Source organism: Nicotiana tomentosiformis, chromosome 1, assembly GCF_000390325.3.
Source record: "Nicotiana tomentosiformis chromosome 1, ASM39032v3, whole genome shotgun sequence".
Classification (NCBI taxonomy): Eukaryota; Viridiplantae; Streptophyta; class Magnoliopsida; order Solanales; family Solanaceae; genus Nicotiana; species Nicotiana tomentosiformis.
The window spans coordinates 90,826,492-90,839,079 of NC_090812.1; the positions used below are offsets into that span (position 1 = coordinate 90,826,492).

The 12,588-nt window shown below is 35.5% G+C and overlaps 1 protein-coding gene across 2 annotated transcripts; it reads left to right on the forward strand.

Moving 5' to 3' along the window:
- The first annotated feature begins 2,333 nt into the window (after positions 1–2,333).
- LOC104114062 (protein ABC transporter 1, mitochondrial) lies at positions 2,334–12,175 on the forward strand. 2 transcript variants are annotated; one of them, XM_070187450.1, is made up of 9 exons: positions 2,334–2,846; positions 2,877–3,183; positions 4,345–4,570; positions 7,326–7,478; positions 8,633–8,791; positions 9,477–9,636; positions 9,798–9,907; positions 10,640–10,756; positions 11,244–12,175. In XM_070187450.1, the coding sequence occupies exons 1-9, from the start codon at positions 2,612–2,614 to the stop codon at positions 11,637–11,639; spliced, it is 1,863 nt and encodes a 620-aa protein (XP_070043551.1). In that variant the 5' UTR covers positions 2,334–2,611; the 3' UTR covers positions 11,640–12,175. The 2 variants fall into 2 exon arrangements, with proteins under 2 accessions (XP_070043551.1, XP_009622705.1); XM_009624410.4 differs by having other exon boundaries at positions 2,335–3,183.
- The last annotated feature ends 413 nt before the right edge of the window (positions 12,176–12,588 follow it).

Sequence of the window (12,588 nt, forward strand, 5' to 3'; positions counted from 1 at the left end):
GGAATAACATAAAAACAGAAATGTAGAAGAAGCATATATTAATCCGAGTCCACCGAATTCATAGTATTTTCTTAAGGAACTTAATCCCCTCCTAGTACCAGAGGTTATGGATTATTTCCTCTCAAAATAGAACAAATTACACATTGGTATAACGGTACTTCAAAGGCCAGTGTTTCAGCAAACACAAATGATCGGTAGCTTTCTTTTAGTTAAAACAATGCAGAAGAAAGAAGGAGAATTCAGAATTTTCGTAAGGAAAATCTGAGGGAATGACCTGCTATTTATAGCCAACAAGCTGGGTTTAAACGAAGAAGTGCAACTCTTCAACATGACTGTTCACGTAAAACGGCTATTACGTAAATAGCTATTTACGCAAAATAAAACTGAAAAATCAAATACGGAGGAAAATTAATTTACCGTTACAAATTTTGGATTAAAATAATATTAGATTAATCTTAGACAAATAAATTTGGTCTAAAAAATTAATCAATCAAATCATTTGACTAAATCTAAAGTCGAGCAACGATGACGGCGCGAGGGCTTGCCTCGAGCAATTGTATATATACCCATCAAAACTCTTTTTCTCTTCCAATATAGTACAATGTTCCTTTGTCAAAGAGAAAAATTTAAATATTTTATTTTTCTCTCAATTTCCCACTCACTCTATTTTAAGCTATTACAAGCTTAAACCCAACAGTCTTTGACTCCATGCATTGCCATGAAACATGTCCAAAAGACGCAAAGAACAAAGTTTATTTTCATAAAGTGCAGATGCAACTATTCAGTCTGCTGTGTATTATTTCCCCTTCCGCTATCCAAGAGATCTTCCCAAAATGAGGTTAAAAGAAATTTCGGTATAGTTGACTGATGGAGCTCGTAAAGTATGATAGCAATCCCATATCTTTATTTGCACCAGTCCTCGTGGATGCTCACCTTTGCCACCGAAGCTTTCCTGGCCAAACCGTGCCATTTCTACATATAATATCGCCGACTAATTAACACAATATATACAATTGATGCTAATTACCACAATATATACCATTTGGTTACTACAATTTTTTTGGATAAATTTCATAAATAGTTATATAACTATAAATGCTTTTCACGAAAATCATATAATTTTGTTTTCTCACACAAAATCATTAAACTTTCACTAACTCACACAAAAATCATAGTGACCGAAAAACACAATTTTCAGATAGTATTTCTTATTCCAGTTTTTTTTTCATTTTTTTTTCAGTTTATTGTATAATAAATCAATTAAAATAGGAAAAATATATATTTTTAGACGCTCTAAAAAAACTAATACTTAGCAGATAGTATATTATATGTATAATACACATATAATATATATATTCTATATATTTTTGGCTAGCGAATCAGTCAACGAGTTAATTTTGTATTTTCCCCTTAAGATAGGAATGATCCAACCCAAGCTGACCCGGTACCCATTTACATAAATTAAAATAATACTAAAAGTGAATTCTCCCTTCACATTTGGAATGCATGAGATTCTGACCCCCAAAAATAAAGGTATATTTAGAGAGCACTTAAAACAAAAATGGTATCAATTTTGAATGAATATATATCTTGAAAAGAAAAATAAAAGATAATAATATCGTGTTTTGAAGGATTTACTTTTAGTATTATTTTAATTTAGATATATGGCTTTTGGGTCAGGAGAGAGGGGGTCAGGTCGGGTTGGGTCATATTTTAATTGGATTATTATTTATTACATTGAAACTAAAAAAATAAGAAAATTATGAAATAAGAAAATACTACTGAAAAGTTGTATTTTCTGTTACTATGATTTTTGTGTGAGTTAGTAAAAATTTTATGATTTTTGTGCGAAAAAACATAGTTATATGACTTTGGTAAAAAATATTATAGTTATATGACAATTTTTGAAATTCACTAGCTTCTTTTTCATCGCTTCTCCACTACCGTACTTCTTTTTTATGCTTTCTTTGAGTCGAGGATATATCAGAAATAACTTCTCTATCTTCATAAAGTAGGGATGAGATCTGCATACTCACTATCTTACTCACTTGTGTAATTATACTGAGTTTGTTGTCGTTGATGTTAATTACCACAAATTGTGGTATCTTAAAAATCATGACCTCAGATACCATTGATGCTAACATTTAGGAGGTGTTTCATCAATAAATACCTTATTTTGCGGATATGATACTAATTATTTTAGTTGGATGCAAACAAAATTGAGCTACTAATTATTGTTTTTTAGATAATTTAAGCTTAATATTTTTTATTTAATCTTAAAATTGAGCTACTTCAAGGATGGAACAAAAGAAAATATGTCCAAACAAGAAAATAATGTATGCTAAAATCACTACACTTTTGCGTTTTGTGTCCAAACGACCTTTTTATTTTCAGTTTGCGCTGGCGGCGGCTTAGGTATGGCCTGATTTGTGGCATTCCCTGCACAATCGTTAACCGTTATATGGCCGCACGACTGAAATTCTATTCTCTTTTCCTTTCTCCTATCGCCCATGTACATACTGCACATAATACTTTTCCGATCCCTTTATCCCTTTGATTTTTGCTGCATTTCGCAAAGCGTTAACCGAATTGAACACATTTACGTTCATATATGGCATACCTGAAAGACATAGCGAAGGTAGCAGATGGTTTGTCTTTGGTTGCCAAAGAGGCTGTTAACCGGCAACTGCGAAGTGACGGCGGTAACAACTTGCAATCGTTACTTAAGAAGACCCTTCTCTCCGCCACCGACTTAACAGGTCTCACCAAGGGCAAAGTTCGGCAAATCGACAAGGAGATCAATTCAAATTCTGCTAATTCGAATAAACAAAGTGTCGTTTACTTTACTGATGATTCTCGCCCTCGACCTCCTCAACCTGATGAGAAACCTAGCGCCTCTAGTTCTAGTACGTTCACTTCCGAGTCCGAGATTGTGCCCCAAATTGAACGCGATTTAGCGCCGACCGAAGTTTCTGCAGCTGAATTTTGTGAATATGTAGAGTCTCCGCCTCAAGCTGCTGCTGGGACATCCTGCGAGGTTGATCCTCAGAAAGATTTATCATTCTCTTCTGAAAGTAATGCTGCCGAGGCAGTGAGCCCTACTACTCCACAGCCGGTCATTAAGAGGCAGAGGAAGCCCCGGGAGAGGAAAGTGCCGTCCACTTCTTTCTCTAGAGCGCTTGGGTAATTATATTTTGTACAATCTCTTGCCGTTTATTATGTTCTGTTTAGTGGAATTTGAAGTTCCATGAGTAGGGGCGGATTCAGGATTTGAACTTAATGGGTTCTGAATTATAGGACAGAGACCTCAAGTGCCAGTAATTGGGTGTTGAATATAGTTTTCATACATATTTAGAAGATTTCTTAATCTAATGTAAATTCTCTACGTTTTTTGGTATACTTCGTGTATACGGGAGTTCTCTCCCTTTTGATTAATACAATTTACCTTATCAAAAAAAAAATATTTAGAAGATTTCTTAACACAATATTTAGTAGATTTCTTAATACATTTACATGATGCTTGTTACTAGTTTCCATTGTGTTGGTGTACTTGGAGGTTTATGTTGTTGTTTGTTGTCGATTCCAGACTAATTTATTAGCTAGAATTAAGGTATACTATATTGGCCAGGATTTTCAGACAATTGCATGTGTAACTTGTCAGAGTACATGCAAGAATGTTTCATCATAGGTGTAGCCCTTTTTATTTCTTGTGAACTAAATCATGGAGTCTGAAGATTTTGCTTGCTGCTACTGCATTAATATTTTTAGGCTTTCCAGGTCTTTCTAATGCTAGATTTTTGGAAAAATATAGATCATACGCTTAAAAAGATCTGTCTCTTATTTATTCAATATATTACTCCACTGGTTTCCTCTTTCCTTTCTTGAGCTGGAAACTTGAGGTCCCATTCCAAAGTTAAGGCTTTTAGAGATATTTGCTTCATTGGAGACTTATGCTAATGACCTGGTATAGATTTGAGGACCTAAGAGGTTGTACTCTTGTTGGTGCGTTATGTGAGTCTCATGCATTGTTATCATATTAAGTTATTGAAGGTTTGTTTCTTAAAGGAAGAATTAACAACTATGCCTCAATCCCTAATTCTTAATGGACTGGAAAAATATGCATCCGCAGAGCTAGGTTGAATGACCACTCTCTCTTGTATATCAAAATTTTCAACTAAGCTGGGTATTTCAGGCTTTTTTGTTTTTGCTAGCAATTATCTGTTTTAATTAACCTTTTGCATGTAAAGAACCAAGATGCACCAGAAGTTGCTCATATCATGAACATCACTTTCTCTGTTCACATGACTTGGACTCTTCACTTGAACTTTAACTTTAATTTTGAAGGTTTGCGGGCCTTGGAGCTGGTCTTGCTTGGGGTACACTTCAAGAATCTGCCAAGAGGCTTGTTTTTGGTACACCAAACTTGCAAGGGAAACAATCTGCTCTATCCCCCTATCTATCTGAGAAAAATGCAGAACGTCTGGCTCTTGCATTATGTAGAATGCGTGGAGCAGCTTTAAAATTGGGGCAGATGTTAAGCATCCAAGATGAATCTGTGATTCCAGCTCCGGTAAATATTTTGAGTTCCAAAATACGCCTTGGAGTTATTTTCCCTTGTACTCCCTCCATCGCATTTTGGCATGTCATAGTTTTAAATGCAGATGGATTTTGAAGTTTTAATCTGATTTGTATATTATACTTGTATTTTAGAAGAAATTACTAAAGTAATAGTTAAAGAGTTGATCTGATAGTGTAAACATCACATCAAAATATTCATTTGCTTGCTTGCTTTGATGTTTATCACTTTATCTATTTGCCGAACACTTAGGGTGAATTGCATTTAGTTAATAATCCGGTTAACTTACAATGTTGTGCATTAGATAATTCGTGATATTTGTATGTACACTTAGGATGTCAAATATATTTTTGACTTGGTTGATTAACTAGGATTGGCATGCACATAATCAATTAGGTAATTGTTAAATATATTTTAATTTAAATTCTTGGAAGATGTGAAAATTATATGAACATGTTTATTTGGAGGGAGTAGTTCTTTTTGATAAGTAAATTTTTATTGACAAAAGGTCACCAGTTCTATATACAATATGTACAAGACTGTTAATTTCCAAGAGACTAGTCCAATTATCTATAGAGTTGAACATCTTAATCTCCTCCAAATATATACAAAGAAAAAAAAGCTAGATATTCTGAATATTGAATGAATTTATTCTCTTTGCCCTGAAGAGCTCAAGTATTGGTCTCCTATGGTGACACCTGATTGTCCAAAGTGCTGCAGCACAAATGATTATGCTTGCTCTGCTCTTCCTTCGCCCGTATATGAAATTCCAGCTTCTTTTTTTCTTTTCCTCTGGAAATGGTAAAGTTTACTAAAAGCAGCACAAAAATTATACTGGAAATCTACACAACATAGCAAAAGTATAAAGCAAAAATCGGCCCTTCCTAACATGTAAGGATTCTAAAAGCTTTAAAACATATTCACCTTCATTTACAAGTTCCAATCTACACCAAAAGTAAAACAAAAATATAATTTAGCTTTGATCTTCGGAGTGGAATTGTAGCTACCTCATAACACCTCTTATTCCTCTCTTTCCAAACAGTCCACCAGATGCAGGCTGGTATTGCGTTCCAACTCTTTTTCCTGGTCCTGTTTGTACCAACACTGCTCCAACTTAAGAAAAAACAGCCGTATTACCAGGCACGGTCCATTTAATACCAAAAAAGTTCCAAAAAGCTGCCAAATCTGATCAGTAACTGGACAGTGAAAAATAAAAGATGACTTATGGTTTCTGCCTTTGTTCCACCCAGGTAACACCTACTGCAAAGTATGAATCCTCTTTTTTTTCAAATTATCCTGGGTCAAGGCTGCCTCTTTAGCAATTAACCGTGTAAAACAAGATACTTTACATGGAGTTTTGGATTTCTATATTTGTTTCCATGGCCATGACCTGATCTGTTGCTTTTTTCTCGTAGCCTCTGTAATATGATTTGATAAATCTCCTTATCACAAAAAAAAACTGTATTATGACTTGACACTTGACAGTGTATAGGCATCCACTTTGTTCCTTCCATTTCAGTCTATCCTCCTCATTAGGGAACCCCCTGAGGCTTCAATTGCACATATAGCACCAACTTTTATGGACTCATCGTCTTTTGCACAAGCTTTTCATATAGTAAATTAGATTTCATGTCCTTAAAGAAAGAAAGAATTTCCATTGGTACGCTCATAATCCAAATCATTTTATGTTAAAGCTTAACGTGTCCTTTTCAGAAAGACCTGGTAGAAGGATTTAGCTTTGAACATACCATTTGTTTGCTTGCCTTGTAACTTGTCTACAGTTCTTTTGAATGGGCCATGTGTTTATAGGCTAGTTGTGCCAATTTCATTTTAATAGACAACTGGTGTTTAGGAATTGCAGTTATTGGCTAAAGGAGAGTATGGACTAACCTTCTTTGAGAGAAGCTACTATATTATAACATAGCAATACGATAGTGCAGAGAAGAATGTACAAAGGGATACCGGATATCATAAGCAAAGATAGATGCCCAAAAAATGGCCCTAGCCTATTCCAGTAGGGCACCTATGAGATCTAAAATGGATTCAGTATCATTTTCATGAACTTCTTTACACCAAAAAGTAAAATTTAGCTAACAATTTGATTTGATTTGATCTTGTGTATAGGAGAGTATGGACTATTAGGTGATACTTCATCAAATGGCAAGCCTTCCAGAATATGTCTTGCACGTAATGCCATTTAGGTCAAAAAGATTTTTGGTGTCTCCTGGTCTGCAAACAGACACACAATAGGAAACAGTAAAGCTACTTTGTTTTTATTATAATTATCAGAGAGCCTTCCCCTGTAGTTTATTAAAATTACATTTACCTATCCTACTATGTTAACTCATAATCATTATTTTGTGAACTGTTGAGAAAAAATAAGATGCCAGTGGTTACCAAAGTGGTACAATTTGAGTCAGTTTGATGTGAGTTTAATTTTCTTTCAAAATGTCCTCTTTATCTTTCCTTTTCTTTTTGGGTTTGTGGGGGGGGGGGGGGAGGGTAGTGGTCATGGTTGGGAGGGAGAATTTTAACATTATCCTCTCAAAAGTAAAAGAGAATATAAAGTTTAATGCTGTTAGAGTTACAATTTAGTGTAAAGTGTGAGAAAGACCCTTTGTCTTTCTTTTTCTGTTTTACTTACCCTATGCAAGGGACCTATCCACTTTTGACGAGGTTGTGGATTTCCACCCATTAATTTTTATCAACTTTGTTTGCTTTTGGTATGAATTATCTCATATGCTTGTAGATCTTAGCTGCTTTGGACGTTGTCCGTCAAGGTGCAGATGTTATGCCGAGGAGTCAGCTTAATCAAGTGTTGGGCAGTGAATTAGGTCAAGATTGGTCATCGAAGTTGAAGAGTTTCGATTATGAGCCGATGGCAGCAGCAAGTATTGGACAGGTGATCTAGTTTCAACTAAACCACCATTTTGTTCTCTTGTTTCTTAGTTGCGCTTCGGGCTACTTTATACTGCAAACACTGCTTACTATCATCTTGCTAGTATGAAATGTCCCCATTATCCTCATAATGTTTTCCCCCCTCCTCGATATATCCCCCATACAATTCATTTAGAGAAATACCGGTAAACTCATTGTGTTTCTTCAGTCTAGGATTAGCAACAGTCGAGTAATTTTTGTGTTAACTTTAGTCATTCTAATATTAATTTGTCTAGTTTAATTGCAAATAAGTTTTATAATATACTAAATAATATAATCAGTTTTAACTTTGCTTTTAAATCCTTAAAATCCATAAGATCCAGTTTCAGCAATATTTATATTTTTGTGTAAGAACATCTTAAAGTGCTATGTCTACTTCTAGCTTTCTCGATATAAGGGAAAAGTTTGTTGTTATCTTGAATAAGTGTTGGATTTCTATTTGTATGAGTGACCAAATCTTCCTAACTCACACATCTCATTTGTGCCATTGAGATTAGACTTGTTTATCTAAGATATTATTGAACAACATTTTAAAATTAGAGTAGGCAAAGTAATAATAGGATAAATTACACTGCCAGAAAATAAATGAAATATTTTGGAGTTACTACTCTCATTTTGATGAAAAAACAAGGAACTGTTTTAATGCTTAAAGAGTGGAATTGATATAGAGGATTCACACAACCGTCCCAATTAGTTTGGAAAAGGTATAGTTGTTGATATTGCATTGTTTTAATGCATACAGTTCTTATACCCGCCAAGGGAAGGTACTTTAATTTGTTTTATTTACTAAAACCTGGGATGTCCGTAGAATCAATTGAACACCGTTAGCTTCTTCTTTTGCCAACATAGAATTTCTTAGACATATCATGGACTCCCGAATTCCTTTGTTAAAGCTCCGAGGACTTAGGGAATCCTTATTTGCATAACACAAACAAATTCATGATCTGGCGGTATTGCATTCTCAATAAAAGAATGGTCGTTTCATTGCATAAAAGAGAATGGTATTTGATGCTTATGGTTGAAGGTCTTATTCATTATATAAAATGTTTAGTTATCTAAGATTTTGCCTAGTTATTTGCAGATTTAGCCACATACTTACTACTTCTAAACAATTTCCAGGTCCATCGGGCTGTTACAAAGGATGGCATGGATGTTGCTATGAAAATACAGTACCCAGGTGTTGCTGATAGCATTGAGAGTGATATTGATAATGTGAAGCTTCTATTAGGTTACACAAATCTAATACCAGAAGGGCTGTACCTAGAAAATGCTATGAAGGTAAACCTATTCGTTTATGTAAATAGCAATCCCTGTATTTGAATTTCACCCGTGGTTCTTACAATTTAGAATAAGTGCAAGCTAATTGACCTATTTCTGTGGTTCTACTGGCCTTAATGAGCTGGACCTTGAAAATGTTTTGAAGGTAAATATATCTGTTTATCAGTAGAATTTCGTGCATTTGACATGTCACCTGCAGTTGTTAGAGTTTAACTTATTGTTCACTTTAGTTGAAAGAGGAGGATGGAGTGGAAGTTTAAGAGGATGGTGACACCTATTTGACTTGTTTGGTTATGAAGTATAAGTATGAGAATCAAAATTAAAGCGAGACAGCTCAAGACTAGTCTGAAAGTTGAGGGAGAAGAAGTGACTGACTTTCATTTCCCTTTCGTGTCCAATTAACAACTAAAGGTAGCTGATGAATGCTAACTAAGGGTAGTGAAAATTCACCTTCCCTTCCCCTTTAGGTTATATGTTAAAGTAGCTTAAAGTGGAGGTACTTCTTGTGCAATGCTACTTCTCTTGATGAAATTTCACCGTTCGAAGTGCAATTTGGTTTGCAGTTCACATTTGGGAAACAGCCACCCTCGTTGCTCCAAAGACACATATTTGAAAACAATCATGGCTCCTTGCTTTTTATGGTGCTACTTTAATGAAATAGATGTGTCTTATTCTTCAACCTCAGGTGGCCAAAGAAGAACTCTCTCGTGAATGCGACTATGAGCTGGAAGCGCAGAATCAAAAAAGATTTGGCATTCTATTATCTGGCACGAAGGGATTTTATGTTCCAGTGGTCATAGATGATTTGTCAAGTAAACGAGTACTGACTTCAGAACTTGTCCCTGGTAACTTCTTTAAATCAATCCATTTCCAACATTTGGAAAATACCAAAATTTAATGTTACGGTTGGTTTCCTTTCATCAGCTGATGTATTTGGCGTTGGGTTCGTCGGGATTATTTGAAGTTGATTTTTGTAATTGATAACTGTTCTGAATATTTTTTGTAGGAATTCCAATTGACAAGGTGGCGATACTGGATCAAGAGACTCGGAACTACGTCGGAAGGAAATTGCTCGAGCTTACTCTGATGGAGTTGTTTGTTTTTCGTTTCATGCAGGTAAATTGGTAATTACTATACAACATTTCCATCCTGTTAGTACTACATAAGATCCAAGGGTTCAATTTCCTTGTTGTATATTCCATCAAGTGATATAATCCTCCCATTCTTCGGTAGGAAAGGTTGCTGAGAGAATGGTCCAGGGAAGTCCCTGTAGGCCCTGCACGGGCTTGACGTTTTTCATATTACTCCCAGTCCCTGGGTTATGAATTCTTCCTCTTTGTACATTACTTGACAAATATAACCATGCCATGCTACACTAAGCAATGGTGTTGAGAGAGCAGGCCACTGAGCAAGGGTGTAAGGCCATGCATGGCCTCACATCTATGTTAGCTCGGACTCTTAAAAAATGCCGCGGTTGCGTGTCGGATCTCACATCTATGTTAGCTCGGACTCTTAAAAAATGCCGCGGTTGCGTGTCGGATCCTCCAAATCTTTTTGCATTTTTGGAGGATCGGACGCGCAACGGCAGCATTTTTTAAGAGTCCGAGCAGCATAACCTCACATTACCCCTATCTCAGCTTACATGGTTCCCGTTCAACTGCAAGCTTTAGAAGCACACTGGGAAACTTTCCCTCAATAATTTAAACTTTTCTTTCTCAATGGTTTTCGAAATTATAATCATCTTTGCTCACTGTTACGATTGTACTAAGTTCTTTTTACAACTACAATTATACTAGAATTTAGAAGCTGTCCTTTTTCTTTTCCCTAACATTGACTTGTTTAGAGCAGACCGATCCTAATTGGAGCAATTTCCTCTATGATGAGTCTGCAAGAATAATCAATCTCATTGACTTTGGAGCAGCTCGGGACTACCCCAAAAGTTTTGTGGATGATTATTTGAGAATGGTAAGATGTCTTTGCTTACTTGAATTGCGCTGGAATTTATTATTCTTCTATATGCAAGTTATAGTAATTTTTCGCTGGACCTAGCTCAAAGGGAAGTTTGAAATAATTATATGGTTCAGCTAAATGACAAATTATATGCTTTTCCACTTTGGAACTATCAAATCTACATATAAAGTGGTGGTCAATTTGTTGTAGTGGTCTTATCCGTTATCTGATCTGTTGTTTGTTGTCGTTTGAAGGTTGCATTTTTGGCCAAGTTTCTTAAAAGATTATATCTGAAGCATTCCTTTATTGTCATACGTTATCAATACCTTTCTCTAGTAAAAGCATAATCATCTCTGGCGAACAGTAAATCTGAGATCCGTTGCGATTTTAGCTTACTTTTTTAGGTTGTATGCATGATTGACAACGAATCTTTTGACCTAGCTGAGACACTTTTATATTCCTACATCGTTTAATCTGAGATACTGATTGATCGCTAAACCAGGTTTTTGCATGCGCAAACAATGACCGGGAAGCAATAATAAAGTTGTCTCAGAGGCTCGGTTTCCTCACAGGAGAAGAATCTGAAATAATGATGGAGACACATGTCCAGGCAGGTTTTGTTGTGGGGTTGCCATTTTCAAAGCTTGGAGGCTATGATTTTCGAGCTAACAATATTACCCAAAGCATTTCAAATCTTGGCGCTACGATGCTGAGGCACAGGCTGACACCACCGCCTGAGGAAGCTTACAGTCTTCACCGTAAGCTTTCTGGAGCTTTCCTTGCTTGCATAAAGCTCGGGGCTGTTGTGCCGTGCAGGGAACTCTTACTTGAAGTGTACGAGAAATATGAGTTTGGCGAATATGGTAACGAAAAATGGGCAAGTGGATCAGGGTCATGATGGAGATCCTTCTTCCGCGCTGTAACTTGTCCTGCAGGTTCAAGAATGAGGCAGAAAGTCCTTAAGAACAAGAAAGCCGACTAACATGGTTTGGAATGCAATTAAATGGCAGTGCCTGCAGCTCTATTTGTGATCGCATTGGCTATGCCTCCATTTAGTGCAGTCTATTTTTACACAAAATCATGAGTGACATACATCGATTTATGGTCCTTCCAGCACAACTTGCTGAAGTTCTGTTCCTGCTTTTCAGGAACTGAGGAAATTTTTTTCTGAATAATACACTTTGAAAGGGGAACATATACAAATGTGAGGTCTATGGAGTTGCAATAGGAAACTTTTAAGAGAATAAGATTGAAAAATGTACTGTGTAATTTTAGGCATATCTGTCTTCAATAAAAACGCTGTTAGTTGAATTTGCTGAAAATAGTATATAACTTAACTTTGCTTTACAAGAATACAGAAGCTATGCCTCGACTCTTATGGTTTTATTTGTATTTAACAATGTAATGGTAATTATTAGTTTTCAATCGTCTAAATTTGATTCACATATTTCACAGCTAAAATATGCACACTTAAAGACAGTTAAACTGGTCATAATGTTTTTCTTGCTAAACAAATTATATATACGCTCCACAGTCATATTTCAGAAATTGTTAATACCTGGAGAGTAATTAGCCTATTTTCACCCCTCTCAAACATTTTAAAGTACTTTTGAATTTTTAAGATTTTTAATTCTAATCTAAATTTGATACAAAAATCAAATACATAAAGTTTTTTTTTAAAAGAAAAAAATAAGAATCATTGTCTGAATTAAGCGTGAAAAATAGAGAATTTTGGTTAGGGAGACTATTTATTACTCCCTAAACTGTGGAGTAGGAGCACGGAATTTTTTCTTTGACTAGAGTAGGACATCTACTCGAATTCCAATATTGAGAAAATGGTCAAATTT